The 18,602-nt window shown below is 42.1% G+C and overlaps 2 protein-coding genes and 1 long non-coding RNA gene across 3 annotated transcripts; 1 reads left to right on the top strand and 2 right to left on the bottom strand.

Moving 5' to 3' along the window:
- Positions 1-7,708: 7,708 nt before the first annotated feature.
- Positions 7,709-9,994, bottom strand: LOC146399655 (uncharacterized). The gene is made up of 2 exons (XR_014814513.1): positions 9,880-9,994; positions 7,709-7,748 (listed from the first exon to the last, which is right to left on the bottom strand). It is a non-coding gene; the product is annotated as an uncharacterized LOC146399655 (long non-coding RNA).
- Positions 9,995-10,214: 220 nt separating this feature from the next.
- LOC100738816 (olfactory receptor 2D3-like) lies at positions 10,215-11,138 on the top strand. Its single transcript, XM_003482514.3, has one exon. It carries the CDS (start codon positions 10,215-10,217, stop codon positions 11,136-11,138), a length of 924 nt encoding a protein of 307 aa, XP_003482562.2.
- A 3,202-nt stretch (positions 11,139-14,340) lies between these two features.
- LOC100738864 (olfactory receptor 2AG1-like) lies at positions 14,341-18,563 on the bottom strand. Its single transcript, XM_084974965.1, has 2 exons — positions 18,242-18,563; positions 14,341-17,173 (listed from the first exon to the last, which is right to left on the bottom strand). Exon 2 carries the CDS (start codon positions 17,159-17,161, stop codon positions 16,229-16,231), a length of 933 nt encoding a protein of 310 aa, XP_084831091.1. The 5' UTR covers positions 17,162-17,173; positions 18,242-18,563; the 3' UTR covers positions 14,341-16,228.
- Between the last annotated feature and the right edge of the window lie 39 nt (positions 18,564-18,602).

Consider the following 18,602-nt stretch of genomic DNA (forward strand, 5'->3'; position numbering starts at 1 on the left):
TGTATAACTTCTTTGGAGAAATGTCTATTCAGGTCTTTTACCCATTTTTCCATTGATTGATTGGTTTTTTTGCTGTTGGGTTGTATAAGTTGCTTATATATTCTAGAGGTTAAGCCCTTGTCAGTTGCATCATTTGAAACTATTTTCTCCCATTCTGTAGGTTGTCTTTTTGATTTCTTTTTGGTTTCCTTTGCTGTGCAAAAGCTTTTCAGTTTGATTAGGTCCCACTGGTTTATTTTTTTTTTATTTATTTTTTTTATTTTCCCACTGTACAGCAAGGGGGTCAGGTTATCCTTACATGTATACATTGCAGTTACACTTTTTTCCCCACCCTTTCTTCTGTTGTGACATGAGTATCTAGACATAGTTCTCAATGCTATTCAGCAGGATCTCCTTGTAAATCTATTCTAAGTTGTGTCTGATAAGCCCAAGCTCCCGATCCCTCCCACTCCCTCCCCCTCCCATCAGGCAACCACAAGTCTCTTCTCCAAGTCCATGATTTTCTTTTCTGAGGAGATGTTCATTTGTGCTGGATATTAGATTCCAGTTATAAGTGGTAGCATATGCTATTTGTCTTTGTCTTTCTGGCTCATTTCACTCAGTATGAGATTCTCTAGTTCCATCCATGTTGCTGCAAATGGCATTATGTCATTCTTTTTTATGGCTGAGTAGTATTCCATTGTGTATATATACCACTTCTTCTGAATCCAATCCTCTGTCGATGGACATTTGGATTGTTTCCATGTCCTGGCTATTGTGAATAGTGCTGCAATGAACATGCGGGTGCATGTGTCTCTTTTAAGTAGAGCTTTGTCCAGATAGATGCCCAAGAGTGGGATTGCAGGGTCATATGGAAGTTCTATGTATAGATTTCTAAGGTATCTCCAAACTGTTCTCCATAGTGGCTGTACCAGTTTACATTCCCACCAGCAGTGCAGGAGGGTTCCCTTTTCTCCACAGCCCCTCCAGCACTTGTTATTTGTGGATTTATTAATGATGGCCATTCTGACTGGTGTGAGGTGGTATCTCATGGTAGTTTTGATTTGCATTTCTCTTAGAATCAGCGATGTTGAGCATTTTTTCCTGTGTTTGTTGGCCATCTGTATATCTTCTTTGGAGAAATGTCTATTCAGGTCTTTTGCCCATTTTTCCATTGATTGATTGGTTTTTTTGCTGTTGGGTTGTATAAGTTGTTTATATATTCTAGAGATTAAGCCCTTGTCAGTTGCATTATTTGAAACTATTTTCTCCCATTCTGGAAGTTGTCTTTTTGTTTTCTTTTGGGTTTCCTTTGCTGTGCAAAAGCTTTTCAGTTTGATGAGGTCCCATGGGTTTATTTTTGCTCTAATTTCTATTGCTTTGGGAGACTGACCTGAGAAAATATTCATGATGTTGATGTCAGAGAGTGTTTTGCCTATGTTTTCTTCTAGGAGTTTGATGGTGTCCTGTCGTGTATTTAAGTCTTTCAGCCATTTGGAGTTTATTTTTGTGCATGGTGTGAGGGTGTGTTCTCGTTTCATTGCTTTGCACGCAGCTGTCCAGGTTTCCCAGCAATGCTTGCTGAATAGACTTTCCTTTTCCCATTTTATGTTCTTGCCTCCCTTGTCAAAGATTAATTGACCATAGGTGTCAGGGTTTATTTCCGGGTCCTCTATTCTGTTCCATTGGTCTGTCTGTCTGTTTTGATACCAGTACCACACTGTTTTGATGACTGTGGCTTTGTAGTATTTCTTGAAGTCTGGGAGAGTTATGCATCCTGCTTGGTTTTTGTTTCTCAGGATTGCGTTGGTGATTCTGGGTCTTTTGTGGTTCCATATAAATGTTTGGATTGTTTGTTCTAGTTCTGTGAAAATTGTCATGGGTAATTTGATAGGGATTGCATTGAATCTGTAGATTGCTTTGGGTAGGATGGCCATTTTCACAATATTGATTTTCCCAATCCAGGAACATGGAATATCTTTCCATTTCTTTACAACTTCTTTGATTTCTTTGATTAAAGTTTTATAGTTCTCGGCATATAGGTCCTTTACTTCTTTGGTCAGGTGTATTCCCAGGTATTTGATTTTTTGAGGTACAATTTTAAAAGGTAACGTATTTTTGTATTCCTTTTCTAATGTTTCATTGTTGGTATACAGAAATGCGACTGACTTCTGAATGTTAATCTTATGTCCTGCCACTTTGCTGAATTTATTAATCAGTTCAAGGAGTTTTGGGGTTGAGTCCTTAGGGTTTTCTAGGTACAGTATCATGTCATCTGCATACAGTGACTGTTTGATCTCTTCTCTTCCTATATGGATGCCTTTTATTTCTTTTGTTTGCCTAATTGCTGTGGCTAGGACTTCCAAAACGATGTTGAAGAGCAGTGGTGAGAGTGGGCATCCCTGTCTTGTTCCAGATTTGAGTGAGAAGGCTTTCAGTTTTTCCCCATTGAGGATTATATTTGCTGTGGGTTTATCATAAATGGCTTTGATTATATTCAGGAATGTTCCCTCTATACCCACTTTGGCGAGGGTCTTGATCATGAATGGATGTTGAACTTTGTCAAATGCTTTTTCTGCGTCTATTGAGATGATCATATGATTTTTGACTTTTTTTTTGTTAATGTGGTGCATGATGCTGATTGATTTGCGTATGTTGAACCATCCTTGTGAACCTGGGATGAACCCAACCTGGTCATGGTGTATAATTTTTTTGATATGTTGTTGGATTCGGTTGGCTAAGATTTTGTTGAGAATTTTTGCATCTATATTCATCAATGATATTGGCCGATAGTTTTCTTTTTTGGTGGTATCTCTGTCTGGTTTTGGAATGAGGGTGATGGTGGCATCATAGAATCTCTTTGGGAGTATTCCTTCTTCTTCAACCTTTTGAAAGAGTTTAAGGAGGATGGGCACCAATTCCTCTTTATATGTTTGATAAAATTCACCTGTGAAGCCATCTGGTCCTGGACTTTTATTTGTAGGGAGTGATTTTATGACCTCTTCAATTTCATTTCTAGTGATCGGTCTGTTCAGTTGGTCTGTTTCTGCTTGATTCAGTTTTGGCAGGCTGTAAGATTCTAGAAAATTGTCCATTTCTTCCAGATTGTCAAACTTGTTGCCATATAGTTGTTCATAGTATTCTCTTATGGTTTTTTGTATTTCTGCTGTATCCGTTGTGATTTCTCCTTTTTCATTTATAATTTTGGTGATTTGGGTTCTTTCTCTCCTCTTTTTAGTGAGTCTGGCCAGGGGTTTGTCAATTTTGTTCACCTTTTCAAAGAACCAGCTCTTGGTTTTATTAATTTTCTCTATTGTTTTTTGAGTCTCTATTTTATTGATTTCTTCTTTGATCTTTATAATTTCCTTCCTTCTGCTGACTTTAGGACTTCTTTGTTCTTCTTTTTCTAATTCATTTAGGTGGAGGGTTAAGTTGTCAATTTGGGATCTTTCTTCTTTTTTGAGAAAGGCCTGTATTGCTATAAATTTCCCTCTGAGCACTGCCTTCGCAGCATCCCATAGATTTTGAGAGGTTGTGTCTTCATTATCATTTGTTTCAAGGTAGTTTTTAATTTCCTTCTTGATTTCCTCATTGACCCATTGGTTTTTTAGTAGCATGTTGTTTAGTCTCCATGGAGTAGGTTTTTTCTCTTTCCTTTTCCCATGGTTGATTTCTAATTTCATGGCATTGTGGTCAGAGAAGATACTTGAGATAATTTCTATGCTCCTAAATTTATTGAGATTCGCTTTGTGTCCCAATATGTGGTCGATTCTTGAGAATGTTCCATGAGCATTTGAGAAGAATGTGTATTCTGATTTTTTTGGATGTAGTGTCCTGAAGAGATCAATTAAGTCTAACTTTTCTATTGTTTCCTTTAGGATCTCTGTTGCTTTATTGGTTTTCTGTCTAGAGGATCTGTCCATTGATGTGAGGGGGGTATTTAGGTCTCCTACTATGATTGTATTCTCATCAATATCTCCCTTTATGTCTGTTAACATTTGATGTATGTATCTGGGTGCTCCTATGTTTGGGGCATATATGTTGACGATAGTAACATCCTCTCCTTGGATGGATCCCTAATCATTAAGTAGTGTCCTTCTTTGTCTTTCTTTATGTCTTTTGTTTTAAAGTCTATTTTGTCTGATATGAGCGTTGCGACTCCTGCTTTTCTGTCATGTCTATTGGCGTGAAATATTTTTCCCCACCCTTTCACCTTCAATCTATATGTATCTTTTGTCCTAAGGTGAGTTTCTTGTAGGCAGCATATTGAAGGTTTTTGCCTTTTTATCCACTCAGCCACTCTGTGTCTTTTGATTGGGGCATTCAGTCCATTGACATTTAAGGTGATAATTGATAGATGATTATTTATTGCCATTTGAACCTCATGTTCCAGTTGATTCTATGGTTCTCCATTCTTCCTTTTTTTTTTTTTTTTTTTGGTTGGATGGTCTCCTGTTATTATCTCCTTGAGTGTATTTTTTTTTCATTTTTTGCAAATGCAATATTTGGTTTTGGCTTGTGGTTGCCCTGTTTTTTAAGTATGCTAACCCCTTCCCATAATTGTGTGTTTTAGCCTGATGGTCCTGTAAGTTCAAACACTTCATTACTATATTAAAATTAAGAAGAGAGACATACATATAAACAAAAAGGGTTATTTACCTCCTGACATCCCTTGCCCACATTTTATGGTTTTGATGACTCTTTTTTATTTTTTCCTTTTTAATTTTATTTTGTTTGAAGCATGTTCATGATTAAATCTGTATGCTGGCTTATTTGAGTGACTGCTCTCTGATTGCAGTTTCCTCAGTCCTAGTTCTTCCTCTTCTTCTTCTTTTTTTTTCTTTTCTTTTCTTTTTTCTTCCCTTTCCTTCCTTTCTTTTTGGTTTAGAGAAGCCCTTTCAATATTTCCTTTAACCTGGGTTTTGTGTTGCTGTATTCTTTTAGCTTTTGTTTGTTGGGAAAAATTTTTATTTCCCCTTCTATTTTAAATGATATTCTTGCTGGATAGAGTATTCTAGGTTGCATATTTTTTCCTTTGAGCACTTTAAATATCTCTTGCCATTCCCTCCTGGCCTGTAGTGTTTCTGTAGAGAAATCAGCTGATATTCTTATGGGGGTTCCCTTGTAGGTAACATTCTGTTTTTCTCTTGCTGCCTTTAGGATCCTCTCTTTATCACTAACTTTTGCCATTTTTATTATGATGTGTCTTGGTGTGGGTCTGTTTGGGTTCAGTTTGTTTGGGGCCCTCTGTGCTTCTTGTATCTTGAATCCAGTATCCTTTAGATTTGGGAAGTTTCCAGCAATAATTTCTTCAAATATATTTTCCATTCTCTTATCTTTTTCTACTCCTTCTGGAATTCCTATTATGCGTAGATTGGCCCGCTTTATATTATCCCATAGGTCTCTTATATTGCTTTCCAGTTTTTTGATTCGGTTTTCTGTCTGTTGACCAGATTGAGTGATTTCCATTATTCTATCTTCCATATCACTGATTTGTTCTTCTGCATTATTCATTCTGGTTTTTACTGCCCCTAGTTCAGTTTGTATCTCTGCAAATGAATGTTCTAGTTTTTCTTGGCTCCTCCTTATATTTTCTAGTTCCTTTCTGAGGGTATCTGCATTACTGTTCATATGTTCTCTTAATTCCTTCAGTATTTTCACTATTTCTCTTTTGAACTCCAGGTCTGTCTGACTGCAGAGATCTGTTTCATTGTTGACTGTTTTAGGTGAGTTCTCCTGTTGGTTTGACTGGGGGTGGTTTCTCAGCTTCTTCATCTTGCTTGTTGTTTTCTTTCTCCTGAGGGTGTTGTACTCTCCGTTATCGGGCAGTGTTTGCCTTGTCACTGCCGTGGAATACTTCCTGAGGGCTGGCATTGTTGGTCAATCTTTTTTGAGGCAGTGTGGCTTTTCTGGAGTGTTGATGGGGCTAACAGTGTTTCTTTGAAGCAAAGGAGGGCTTCCTGAGGGCAGACAGGACTGGGAGGTCCACACCACGATGGTAGCAGATTTCACTTGGTCATGCAGAGCTTGCTCTGGTGTTTTTAGGCTGTGGGGTTCTTGCAGGGGGTTGGCGGTGTTGGGCAGCTGCTCTTCAGGGGTGCATCACCCCCTGGGGGCTGGAGCAGCTATCTGGGTCACTGAAAACCTAAGAGGCTCTTCCCTAGGGCAGCCCAACTCAGAAGGATGGCCTGAGAATGTAGGCGGATCTTTTCACAATCTGGCCGAGCTTGTTGCAGCTTTTCTGGGCTGCAGGGGCTCTTCCAGGGGGCTGGTGGTGCTGAGCAGTTATTTCACGGGAGTGGGGCACCCCCTGGGGGCTTGGGCGGGTAGCAGGGCCGTTGGAGATCCAAGAGGCTCCTCCCCAGGGCAGCCCAACTCAGAAAAACCATCTGAAATCTTTTCCCGACTCGACCAGGCTTGTTGCAGCTTTTCTGGGCTGCAGGGGGTCCTGCCTGGAGCTGGCAGTCCTATGCAGCTGATCCAGTAGGGCACCCCCTGGGGGCTTGGGCAGGTAGCAGGGCCGTTGGAAACTGAAGAGGCTCCTCCCCGGGGCAACCTGACTCAGAAAAACCATCCGAGAATTAGGCCGATCTATTCACAGCCTGGCTAAGCTTGTTCTAGCTTTTCTGGGCTGCAGGCCTTTTCTCGGGGGCTGGTGGTGTTTGGTGCTGCTCTGCGGAAGTGTAGCCCCTCCAAAGGGCAAGCAGGCCTGTGCAGGGACAGCCCCTGCGGTGGTAGGCTTCAGGCAATTGTTGAGGCCAGCCCTCCTGGATGGCAGGCAGCTCCAGGTCTGTGAGAGCGTAGGGCGTGGCGGGCGTGGGGGGAGGGGATGCACTGGGAAGCACAGCTTTCAGCTAGCTAGCGGGCCTGTAAGCTTGCTGTGGCGTGGGGGGTATTCTATGGGGACCCACCCCTTCTTCTCTCCCCTCCCCAGCATGGGCGCAGACCAGGCTCTTCTCCGAGGTTCCCTCTGATGTGGCTTTCCACTTCCCCGCCCCTGGAGTATTGCTCCCTTCCTCTGCAACAGCTTTGTTTTCTAGTCTCCCAGGCAGTCTCTGCCCCATCAAATGGTTTCTAGACCTCCCAAGCAGTTTCTGCTCTGCCCCGCCCCCCTAGCCCGGGGACTAATCTCTGGAGCCGAGGTCTCGGTGTCCAGCCCCCCCCCCCCAGGCGTCCCCCAGCCCTTTCTCAGGGATTAACCTTCGGAGGCGAAGTCTCGGTGTTCAGCCCCCACCCAGGTGTCCCCCGGCCCTTTCCCGGGGACTAACCTTCGGAGGCGAGGACTCGGTGCCCAGCCCCCACCCAGGCGTCTCAATTTTTGGTGACTGTGCCCGTAGTTCAGATGGTCCGTTGGGTTCTTGATCGGCTTTTCCGTACTCCAACTTACTGCTACACTCTTCTCTGCATCTGGAGATCCCTCCAGTTCGTTTGATCTTTCGCCCGGTAGGTGACTTTCCAGGGTGCGGGATCCCTTTCTCCTCTGCAGTTCCCTTTCGGGAGCGCCCGTCCCGCTCGGATTCACCTTCTCTCACTCTCCTCTTTTCTCTCGTTCTGCCCAATAATGTCACGAATTTCTTGCGGTTATTGGAGTTTAGGTTCCTCTGCCAGCGATTGGTTGCTGTTCTGTGCGAGTCATTTATTCTGTAGATGTGCTTTTTTTGGTGTGTTTGTGGGAGAGGGCAAGCGTGTCCTCCTACTCCTCCGCCATCTTGTCCTCCTCTGCCACTGGTTTATTTTTGCTCTTATTTCTGTTGCTTTGGGAGACTGACCTGAGAAAACATTTGAAGGTTGATGTCAGAGAGTGTTTGCCTACGTTCTCTTCTAAGAGTTTGATGGTGTCTTGTCTTCTATTTAAGTCTTTCAGCCACTTTGAGTTTATTTTGGTGCATGGTGTGAGGGTGTGTTCTAATTTCATTGCTTTGCACGCAGCTGTCCAGGTTTCCCAGCAATGCTTGCTGAATAGACTTTCTTTTTCCCATTTGATGTTCTTGCCTCCCTTGTCAAAGATTAATTGACCACAGGTGTCAGGGTTTATTTCTGGGTTCTCTCTTCTGTTCCATGGGTCTGTGTGTCTGTTTTGGTACCAGTACCACACTGTTTTGATGACTGTGGCTTTGTAATATTACTTAAAGGCTGGGAGATTTATGCCCCCTGCTTGGTTTTTTGTTTCTCAGGATTGCTTTGGCAATTCTGGGTCTTTTGTGGTTCCATATAAATGTTTGGATTGTTTGTTCTAGTTCTGTGAAAATTGTCATGGGTAATTTGATAGGGATTGCATTGAAGCTGTAGATTGCTTTGGGTAGTATGGCCATTTTTACAATATTGATTTTTCCAAACCATGAACATGGAATATCTTTCCATTTCTTTACATCTTCTTTAATTTCTTTGATTAAAGTTTTATAGTTCTCAGCATATGAGTCCTTTACCTCCTTGGTCAGGTGTATTCCAAAGTATTTGATTTTTTGAGGTACAATTTTAAAAGGTAACGTATTTTTGTATTCCTTTTCTAATATTTCATTGTTGGTATACAGAAATGCGACTGATTTCTGAATGTTAATCTTATATCCTGCTACTTTGCTGAATTTATTAATCAGTTCAAGTAGTTTTTGGGTTGAGTCCTTAGGGTTTTCTATATATAGTATCATACAGTGACAGTTTTATCTCATAACTTATATCTGGTAGGATATGTTTTGTCTACTCCCTCATTTTTTTACCCCACACCTCATTTTCTATCATAAAATTAAGCATCTAGATAAAATGTAGAATAAGCTTATTAAATTTTGTACAAATATCCTCTGTGAACTTGGTTGGAATTTCAGTGAATTTATGGATTAGCTCAGATGAAATGAACATCTTAATAAAACTACATTGTTCTAGTCACAAAATTAGTATTTATATTCACTTACTCATACATTGTGTTTCATAGCTTTCTTCAAACAGGTCTTGAATTTTTTTAAGTGTATACTTCGTTAAAATTAGGCAATACAAAGGAATTTTCCTTTACTAAAATTTCTACTGCTTATCTTTGGTATATAATACAATACTGTTCAATTACTCATTGCCCTATGCTTGATTGGCTCCTTTTGAGTTTTTTAAAGATACACAATCAAATGTCTGCAACCAATCTCTACAACTTCTCTCAATATTCTTTCCTTTCATTCCTTCTATTGTCCTTTGGATGAGACCATCAAAAATGCTTTAAAATATCCTCAGATATCCATAATTGTTATCCGTGTGCCTACAGATAGCTCTGCCATAATAGATTAGTTTGAAAAGCATTAAAATGGAGAAAGTTTGTGGGTCTTTATTCAAGGAGTGAAGGAACTGGGCTAAAGTTTAATCTTCTCTACAGCCAGTTTTTCAGTAAGAAAGAAAAAGAATTACAGGACATAGAGTGAGAAAGCCTCAGAGGAACTCGTTCGAACATTTCTCTGAGTCTCATCTGTATCCCTGGGGTAATAATAACTAACTCATATGGGCTTAGGATTTAAAATGAAGTGTAAAGAAACAATAATGACCAGCACCAGGAGAGCGCCCAGCACAGGATAATTAGTGTTCTTGCCAAAGGACCTTGTGCAAAGAGAGAGAAAGAGTGTGGAGGACAAAGCGGGGCATATTTAGAGGACACCACTGAGTACAGTGACCAGTGAGGCAACTATTTGCACGGATGCGCCTCAGCATCCTCTTCACACTGAAAACAGGTGACGGAAGAATCTGTTTAAGGGCCAGGATCATAGACTACGATGGCTTCCTTCAATTTCCCATTCCTTGCTCAGAGCACTTGCTTAGCATTATTTTGTGCATGTAAAGATGAAAATGAGCGTTCACAGTGATATCAGTTTGCAGTATAAAATTCTACCTGGTTAAAGCAACTTCAGCATGTTTGTTTCCCAAACTTACGTAAAAGGAAGGATGCACCCTGAGCAGCACTGTGGCCTTTTCAGAACCATGCAGAGTCCAGCCAGAGGTCAGGCATGCAGCCTGCACAGGATGATTTCTGGCCCTCCGGTCCTCTGAAAAAGTCAAGGTGAGAGAGAATCAGAAGTGTCTTTCAACTGTCAGAACGACCAAGCAAAAAGAGAGTCTTGCCTTTTAACATAGGAAGCAGCTAAGAGTTGGACAATGGCCCGCTTTTGGATATTGATTGATAAATACCTAAGTTGCTCAGATTTTTAAAATCACTGACCACTGTGTTTTTTCCCCCTGGGCTGACCTATAAACAGTACTACCTATTCATGGGAGAAGAAAACCAAACCCACGTGACTGAATTTGTCTTCCTGGGACTTTCACAGGATCCCCAGACACAGGTCCTGCTCTTCGTCCTTTTTCTGATCCTCTACCTTCTGACTGTGCTGGGAAATCTGCTTATCATTGTGCTCATTCACACAGACTCCAAGCTCCACACACCCATGTACTTTTTCCTTAGCAACTTGTCCTTTGCCGATGTCTGTTTTTCTACCACCACAGTCCCCCAGGTGCTAGTCCACTTCCTGGTAAAGGAGAAAACCATTTCCTTTGCGGGATGCGCAACACAGATAGTTGTTTTACTACTGGTTGGGTGTTCCGAGTGTGTCCTGCTGGCGGTGATGTCCTATGACCGCTATGTGGCCGTCTGCAAGCCCCTGCGCTACGCCACCGTCATGACCCGACAAGCGTGTCTCCAGCTGGCCGTGGGGTCCTGGGCCAGTGGCGCCCTGGTGTCTCTGGTGGACACCACCTTTACTTTCCAACTTCCCTATCAAGGACGGAACGTGATCAATCACTACTTTTGTGAGCCCCCTGCCCTCCTGAAGCTGGCTTCAGCAGACACCCACGAGGCCGAGACGGCCATCGTTGCAATGGGCGTGGCCATCCTCCTGGCTCCGGTGTCCCTCATCCTTGTCTCCTACGGGAACATCATCTCCACTGTGGTCCAGATGCAGTCTGGGGCGGGGAGGCTCAAAGCTTTCTCCACCTGTGGCTCCCATCTCACTGTCGTTGTCCTCTTCTACGGCTCAGCAATATTCGCCTACATGCGGCCAAACGCCAAAACAATGAATGAACGAGATAAAGTGATCTCTGTGTTCTACTCAGCAGTGACACCCATGCTGAACCCCATCATTTACAGTCTCAGGAACAAGGATGTCAAAGGGGCTCTCAGGAGAGTGACTGCAAAATAGTCTTTTCGAATCTGATTATGAGGACAATTTTAGGAATGTGGAGAAAAACTTATATTATTATAAAAGTTTCCCATTTTCATCCCATTCTTCCACTTTTTTCCTTCTCTTATTTTCCCATGTGTCTTGTCAGATAAGTTCAGCAAACTTCTTATTCAAAGCAAGGCATCTTGATAGACACAGGAAAGTAAGGGAGAGAAATAAAGGAAGGAAGGGAGGAAGGAAATGAAAAGTCGATGGGTAAACGTCACTCCTTGCCAAGCCCATACAAGCTAATAAGGAAATTAAAACAAGTTGACCTACATCAACAGGTCAAAAGACAAAGAACCAAATAAGCAAATAAAACTATGACAAGAACAGATTTCTGGCAAATACATTTTCTTCCTACTTGGCATGCATTCATCAAATATACTTTGAACACATTATGTATTCCAGGTGCATTTCTGGAAGCTGAGGATATAAACATAAAAAGTAAAGTCTTCACGGTATTATATTTCTAACTTGGACGTAAATTCTAAGTTTAATAATATCTGAAATTTAAAAGAGAGCATATTTAAGGAACGGATGGTAGAATTTTTCTAAGAGTATGTGTGCATTAAGAAAATAGTGAGATACAAAGCTGAAAGTAAGACAGAGTCTAGATTGACAAATGCCTTTTTTTTATATACTAAAGAATTTGTCCAGAATACAGTTCTGAAAATGCCAAATATTGGTAGTTTATGTGACAATAATGGAGAATTAAGATGAAACTAAGAAAAGGAGGGCTGGAGTTTTATGCCTTGATAAGGCATTTATAAGGTAAATCACAGTTTTGCACATCATGACATGAAATGATTCCTGGGTTGGTTTTTGAAAATATTTCTCCATACAGGAGGGGTAGGGAAGTTGATCTCAGAAATCTCCATTTACAACAAGCCCCAGGTGATTCTTAAGCACACTAAAAATCGTACACTGCTTTTTAGGCAATGGAATGGCTTTTGCTTACGTGAGTTATATAATTATTTGCTTAATGTCTCATTCATCCATCAGAGCATAAATTCATGGCAATAAAAACTGTGACTGCTTTGTTGTTCTTTATATTACCATTTTTAGTAAAGTACCCAGCCACTGTTGTTGCTCAAGAAATAGCATTTTGGAATGAACGAATAAAGCTGGAGTTTAAAGGCGGTATATGGGCTGGAGAAATAGATCTAGCCGTTTACTGCAAATAATTGCAAATGAAATCTGACACGCCAAAGGTTTTAACCAGAAAACCAAGAACACGTATTGCAATCTTAAGAGCTATATTAAAATGCAAATGCTTGATCCTGCTGTAGACCACAGGGTGGTAAAAATGGAGGCAATACAGATGTTTTGTAAAAATATTCTAAGGTAATTCTGAAGGGCAATCCTGGATCAGACGCCATGTTGGAGAAGGAAAGGATCCCAGTGGGAAAGGATCCCAGTGGGAAAGGATCCCAGAGAGAACCTTGGAGTTCTGGACATTTCGAGGTGGAAGAATAGCCAATGAAGTCTGAGCCAGCGTGAATCGGATTAACAGATGGAGAAGCCCGGATAAAGGCGTGTCACACGTGGTGAGTGGAGAGACCTCCCAGGAAAGACTTCTCAAATGTCCCAGGGTTTTACGTATTATTGATAAAAGGCTATTGAATTTGCCGATTTTCTTTTTACTAAGGGAAGCTCTCCTCATTCTTAATATAATAAAAAAACATTCTCCTATGACATCTTCTAGTTCTAGTTCTAGTTCTAGTTCTAGTTCTAGTTTTAGTTCTAGTTCTAGTTTTGTTACCCCAAATCTGGACTCACCTCTTGGTGGGTGTCAACCCAAAGGACATATCCAAGGCTAAGATGGGGAGAAGGAAGGATTTATTACTTGCAGCAAGTAGGGAGAACCCTGGGCATCTTTCTTGAAGCATGGTCTCCCCAAACAGCAAAAAACTGAGGGGTTTTTTGTTTTGTTTTGTTTGTTTGTTTTTTAGCTTAAAACAGCTGGGGCAGTTTTAAGCTAAGGGTAGATAGATGCACATTCACCAAGGGCCTTGAACAGAAGAGAATTCAGCACAGAATTGGGACAAAGGTTGATGGAGTCCAAGCTTTAGTTGACTGAAGGCATGAAGGTCGGAAAAGGTCAACACTGTCATCCCTCAGGTTCCAGTGGGTCTGGTGGTGAACACTTCAGGCTAATCTTTGCTACTGAAAGAGAACTAGGAGTGCTTACAACTGACATATTGATATACTGTTACTTTTCTTGCCTGATAACAGTGTTTGTTTCTGCATTCTGTTGTTCCCTTAAAATCATCAATCAGCAAGACTTGTTCAACTGCAGAATTATGGCCAGGCTTAGATCACAAAATGGCTTAGGTCAAAAATGGCTTCTCCTATGTCAAGAAAGCCATGACTGGTTTTCTTTCTCCAGGGACCCCCAACCTTATCTGCTTACAGTTTTCCTTAATGTAAAATAATACTAGTTGCTGTAACATAGGGATCAGCAAACTTCTGGAAAGGGCCAGAAACTAAATGTGTTTAGGCTTTGCAGGCCACGCTGTCACATCACAACTACTCAACTCTGTCACTGTGGTGGGAAAAGAGTCATAGACAATACAAAAGTGAATGTTTCCCCATAAAACTTGATTTGTAAATGAACATGTCTCCAGGAGTGTTTGCCTGTCCTTGTCCTAACATAAATTACAAATCTCAGTGGCCTAAAAGGTAAAAGCTTATTTTTCACTTACATAAATTCTAGCTGAGGGGTGGAGTGGCAGGTACATAGACCCAAGGGGATAGAGTTCTGCTATTTGGAGCTGTCATGGTCATCTTGCATGTCAATATCCACAAAAATGAAGATTAGAAGGTTTTCTACTGGTAGGTTTTGTGGCTTAGAAGGAACGCATGTCACATTCCATTTATATGGCCCCTTACAATGAGGGAGATTAAGAGGGACACAAAACTGGGGTGGGCAGCCTGAACTCCATTTTTAACCATTAGAGCTTTAAAACAGCTAGAATTTATTTCGATATACATACATATATATATATATATTACTTTTCCCCCTAAATACTGAGCCATTTGTTCTAGGACCATGGTTGCTCATATTTACACACCAATTTAAAATACCACCATGACACATACTAAATTTCAATATGTACATTGCATATTTGTCAATTACTGCAGTTATTTTGTTGTATTTAAATTACTGTAACTTTAGTTGGCAGGATATAACTTTTATTTTTCTTCTATAGTTTTCTTCTCAGTTGTCAAAATCCACTTTTAAAAATACCATTATAGTTTTGATAGTTATTACCTTGAATTTATGGGTTATTTAGCAAAAACTAACATATTAAATAAAACACTAAATCTTTTTAGGTACCAATATGGCATATTCCTCTGTTTCATCCATGAAGATGTGCACATTCATTCACATGCAGCCACATCTTCACACTGTTATTGCAGAGACTGTGAGATACATGTATTTACTTATGGAGAAGCAGCTGTGACACACACACACATAGCAGAGACGATGCGCTCGTGGAGATTTCATTTCAGAAGGTGGAGACGGAGTAAGCAAGTAAACTAAGGCGTAAGTAAGAAGGTTTTACATAATGATACACGCAATTGAAGAAAATAAAACACCGTGTGTGATGATGCCTTTTGGTTTGGGCGCACGCACTTAGATTGGTAACCTGTCTGAGAATTTCAGACTTTTAAGATGAGACCTGGATGATGAGAAACAGTAAGCCAAGCAAATCTGACAGAACATTACAGGCCAGGAGAAGAGCTAGTAATCGGCCCTAAAGCAGGAATAATTTGGACTGTTTCATGTACAGCAAGAGGGCCAGTGGAGGGAGAATGGTGTCCAATGTGGACCGACAGGTGAGAGGGGCACGTTCATGTGTGTCCTTGAAAGGTGACCTGTTCTGACTTGTGCTTACGAAGGTCAATCGCTAGACAAGGGAGAAAACAGATTATAGTGGGTCAAGAGTGGAAATAGGAAGCTACCACGGAGCAACAGCCAACAGATTACAGGGACTCGGGCTAAGATATTTGTTGGGGAGACAAAGAGAAGCGCCCATGTTTTGGAATGTATTGTGTAGATGAAGCCAACAGGACTTACTGAGGTCTGTAAGAGAAAAGAAAAAGCAACGTCTACTATTTGTTGTACTACAAATGCTAGTGGTGCAGCACATGAGAATGAATGTGTGTGTGTGAGTGTGTGGATGTGTGTCATCCATCTCAGCCTAAACACAAATCCGCAGACTCACATATCCATGCATGGGAACCCCGCGCAACTTAGCGAAATTTCAGTACAGCCTTGAGATAATGGAAAACCAGTTTTGTTTCATTTGTATGTTTGCTACTGTGAAAGAATAAACATAATTGTTTACTTATGGCCTTTGCAGATGAGCTGCCTTCTTTTTCTATTTTACTCATTTTAGTCATATTTGGATTTTTAAGCAGTATTAAAAAAAAAAAAAAACATGAAAACCCATGTCAAAAAACAAGACAAACAAGATAAACAAATGAACAACAACTATTGGAGTGTGCTGATGGTGAAGTTTCCATAATGGCTGATGATCAAAAAAAAGAAGTAAACATGACGCAAATACGTGCAAACTACTACAAGTCTGGGCGTTAAACTAGGAGGCCTACACGATCTGTCAGCAAGGTCAGCTGGTCTAAAATGTGTGTAAATCTCAAAGTTCCGGCCCCTGAGATATGGTCCTACTTGAATTTTTTTTTTTTTTTTTTTTTTTTTTTTTTGGTCCCTACATCGGTCCAATATGAACTCTCAAAGTCAGAGGTCACGTCCCAAGTTTGCAAAGCCCCTATCCCCATTTGACACAGTAGTTAACTAGGAAAATAAACAGTAAATTTTAGACAAAATGGGATACAAACCTCAACAATTACTTCATGGAAAGATTTAAAATGGCACGTGACAACTAAAGCTACATTCCTTAATTTTTCTAATGAAATATATACTTGCCACTACAGTGTTTTTTGTCAAAGCACTTCACTTTTAGCAGAAAAATTCTAACATTGAGGAAAAATCAATTTTGGTGGCAAATCACAAGCTCTCCCTAGCTGGAGAAGTATAGTCACAGCACACGTCTTCCCAGGACCCTCCTCCAGGCCCCCAGCACCTCCTTGTTCCTCAGGCTGTAGATGAGGGGGTTCAGGGCTGGGGTGACCACGGTGTAGAAGACAGAGGTGATGCGGTCCTGCCCGGGGCTGTGCAGGGAGCTGGGCAGGACGTACATGACCGTGGCGGCTCCATAGAACATCCCCACCACAGTCAGGTGGGAAGAGCACGTGACCAGGGCTTTCCGCCTCCCCTCGCTCGAGGGCATGTGGAGCACAGTAAGCAGGATCAGTGTGTAGGAGGCAAGGATAGCAACCAGAGGGGGGATCAGGAAAGTCACACCCGTCACATACACCATGAGCTCATATCCAGAGGTATCGGCACAGGCCAACTTCAGCAGAGGTGGGATCTCACAGAGCAGGTGGCTGATTTTTCGGGACCTACAGAAAGGATAGTGCATGGTATACAGGGTGTGCCCTAGAGCACTCAGGGATGCCAGGACCCAGGATGTGGCCACCAGGAGCCAGCAGACCCCCGGTCTCATGAGGACCATGTAGCTCAGAGGACGGCAGATGGCCACATACCTGTCATAGGCCATGAAGGCCAGGAGGAGGTCCTCGGCGCCACCCAGTGCCAGTGCCAGGAACATCTGAAGGGCACAGCCCCCAAAGGAGATGGTGCTCTCCCCCAGCAGAAAATCCACGAGGGCCTTGGGAGTGACGACAGACGTGAACAGGAGGTCCATGAGGGACAGCTGCCCGAGCAGCAGGTACATGGGCGCGTGGAGCCGGGCATCCACTGTGATGACCAGGAGCAGCAGGCCATTGCTGGTCAGGGCCAGCATGTACAGGACTGCGATTGTGGCGCAGAGCAGCTCAGGAGACCCACTGTCATTCAGAATCCCCACCAAGATGAAGCCACTTCCCGGGGTGGAGTTCCAGTGCTCCATTCTGTGTTGTTTCTGTAGCTACCAAGAAACAAATGGATTTTTGGTGAATTTTTGCTAAGACAGTCCCATCGTTTTGCAACATCAGAGGCCATGTAGGATGGCCAATGAGCTGATGACTTTCTCACTGGTAACTGATTTCTCCTCTTGAGTGCTCGGTTTCTGCCTCTTTTAATTCTATCTTGATAAAACAAAGTCTAAACAGAGAATAAACATTACAGTAATAGCTAAACACCGAGAGACCACTACCTAAGAATATTATTGAAGATATCAAACCTGAACATTTATCTCCCTAGAAAAGTCAACCTCTCACTCATAACAACAGAGCCAATGTCTGGCACCCATGTCTTGATTATTTCTGTACTTATGTTTTAAGTATAATGTTTAATTAATGGCTTAAATATCCTCTTGGAGTTTGGTGAATATGAATATGAAATACTAAAACAGTTATAGAAATATGATTTCAATAAAGCACATCCACATAATTGTCCATATAACTTGTGTCTACATTTGTTTGCAGGAACCAAAGCCGAATACACTAGCCTCATTAGAAGAGTTAAATTGTGTCCAACTTACTTCACTGGACCAGCCACACAACTTTCATGAGCCTAAGAGGGAAGGTATTACAGAATGCCTAAGACTACGGAATGGTGTGTTTGAGATGGGGTCATTATTACAGTTAAACCCTCAGGATAAATGTACATATAGGTACATTTTTTTTAACAGGTTATCAGAAAATGTGAGCATGAGATTATTCAAAAATAAGGTACATCTCAGGAAGAACAGACTGTTCGGGGGAGAAAAGGAGAAAGGTGTAGGAAACAAAAGAGCAGGTGCTGTATGTTGTCACCGGACCCATTAACCCCGGCTCCCCCTCCCTTCCCCTCCCAGATCCCAGACTGCAGCACCAGGGCACCTACACGGGACGGAAGGCCCACAGGGAGGGGGAAGAAGAGCTCCCTTCTAACAGCTGCCATGGGAGAGGGGACCCAACCTCAGGGAGAAGACAGAAACAGGGATGGGAGGCTGACAGCAATCCGCATCACACATCACACACGTTTTAAAGAAACTGAGGGCTCTCACCGTGGCTCAGAGGGTTAAGAACCTGCCACAGTGGCCATGAGGATGCGGCTTTGATCGCTGGCCTCGCTCACTGGGTTAAGGATCTGGTGCGGTCACAAGCTGCAGTGTAGGTCACAGATACTGCATGGGTCTGGTGTTGCGGCTGTGGCACAGGCCTCAGCTGCAGCTCGCATGCAGCCCCTGGCCTAGGAAGATCCACATGCTGCAGCTGCAGCCACAAAAAGAAAATAGAAGGAAAAGGAGAAACTCTAAGTGAATCCCATGCCTCCAAATCCCTTCCCCCTTTATGCTGTACAGTCCTGACATTTCACTAGTTCCCATTAGCCTCTACGAGGGCCACAGAACTTTAAAGTAAAGAGGT

This window comes from Sus scrofa, chromosome 9 (assembly GCF_054392235.1).
Source record: "Sus scrofa isolate SSC_HxYL_T2T_F1_AM1 chromosome 9, Sscrofa_HxYL_maternal_Yorkshire_Landrace_v2.0, whole genome shotgun sequence".
NCBI classification, from domain to species: Eukaryota; Metazoa; Chordata; class Mammalia; order Artiodactyla; family Suidae; genus Sus; species Sus scrofa.

Coding starts and splice junctions, on each gene's coding strand:
- LOC100738816 (XM_003482514.3), top strand. CDS start 10,215: ATGGGAGAAGAAAACCAAACCCACGTGACTGAATTTGTCTTCCTGGGA.
- LOC100738864 (XM_084974965.1), bottom strand. CDS start 17,161: ATGGAGCACTGGAACTCCACCCCGGGAAGTGGCTTCATCTTGGTGGGG.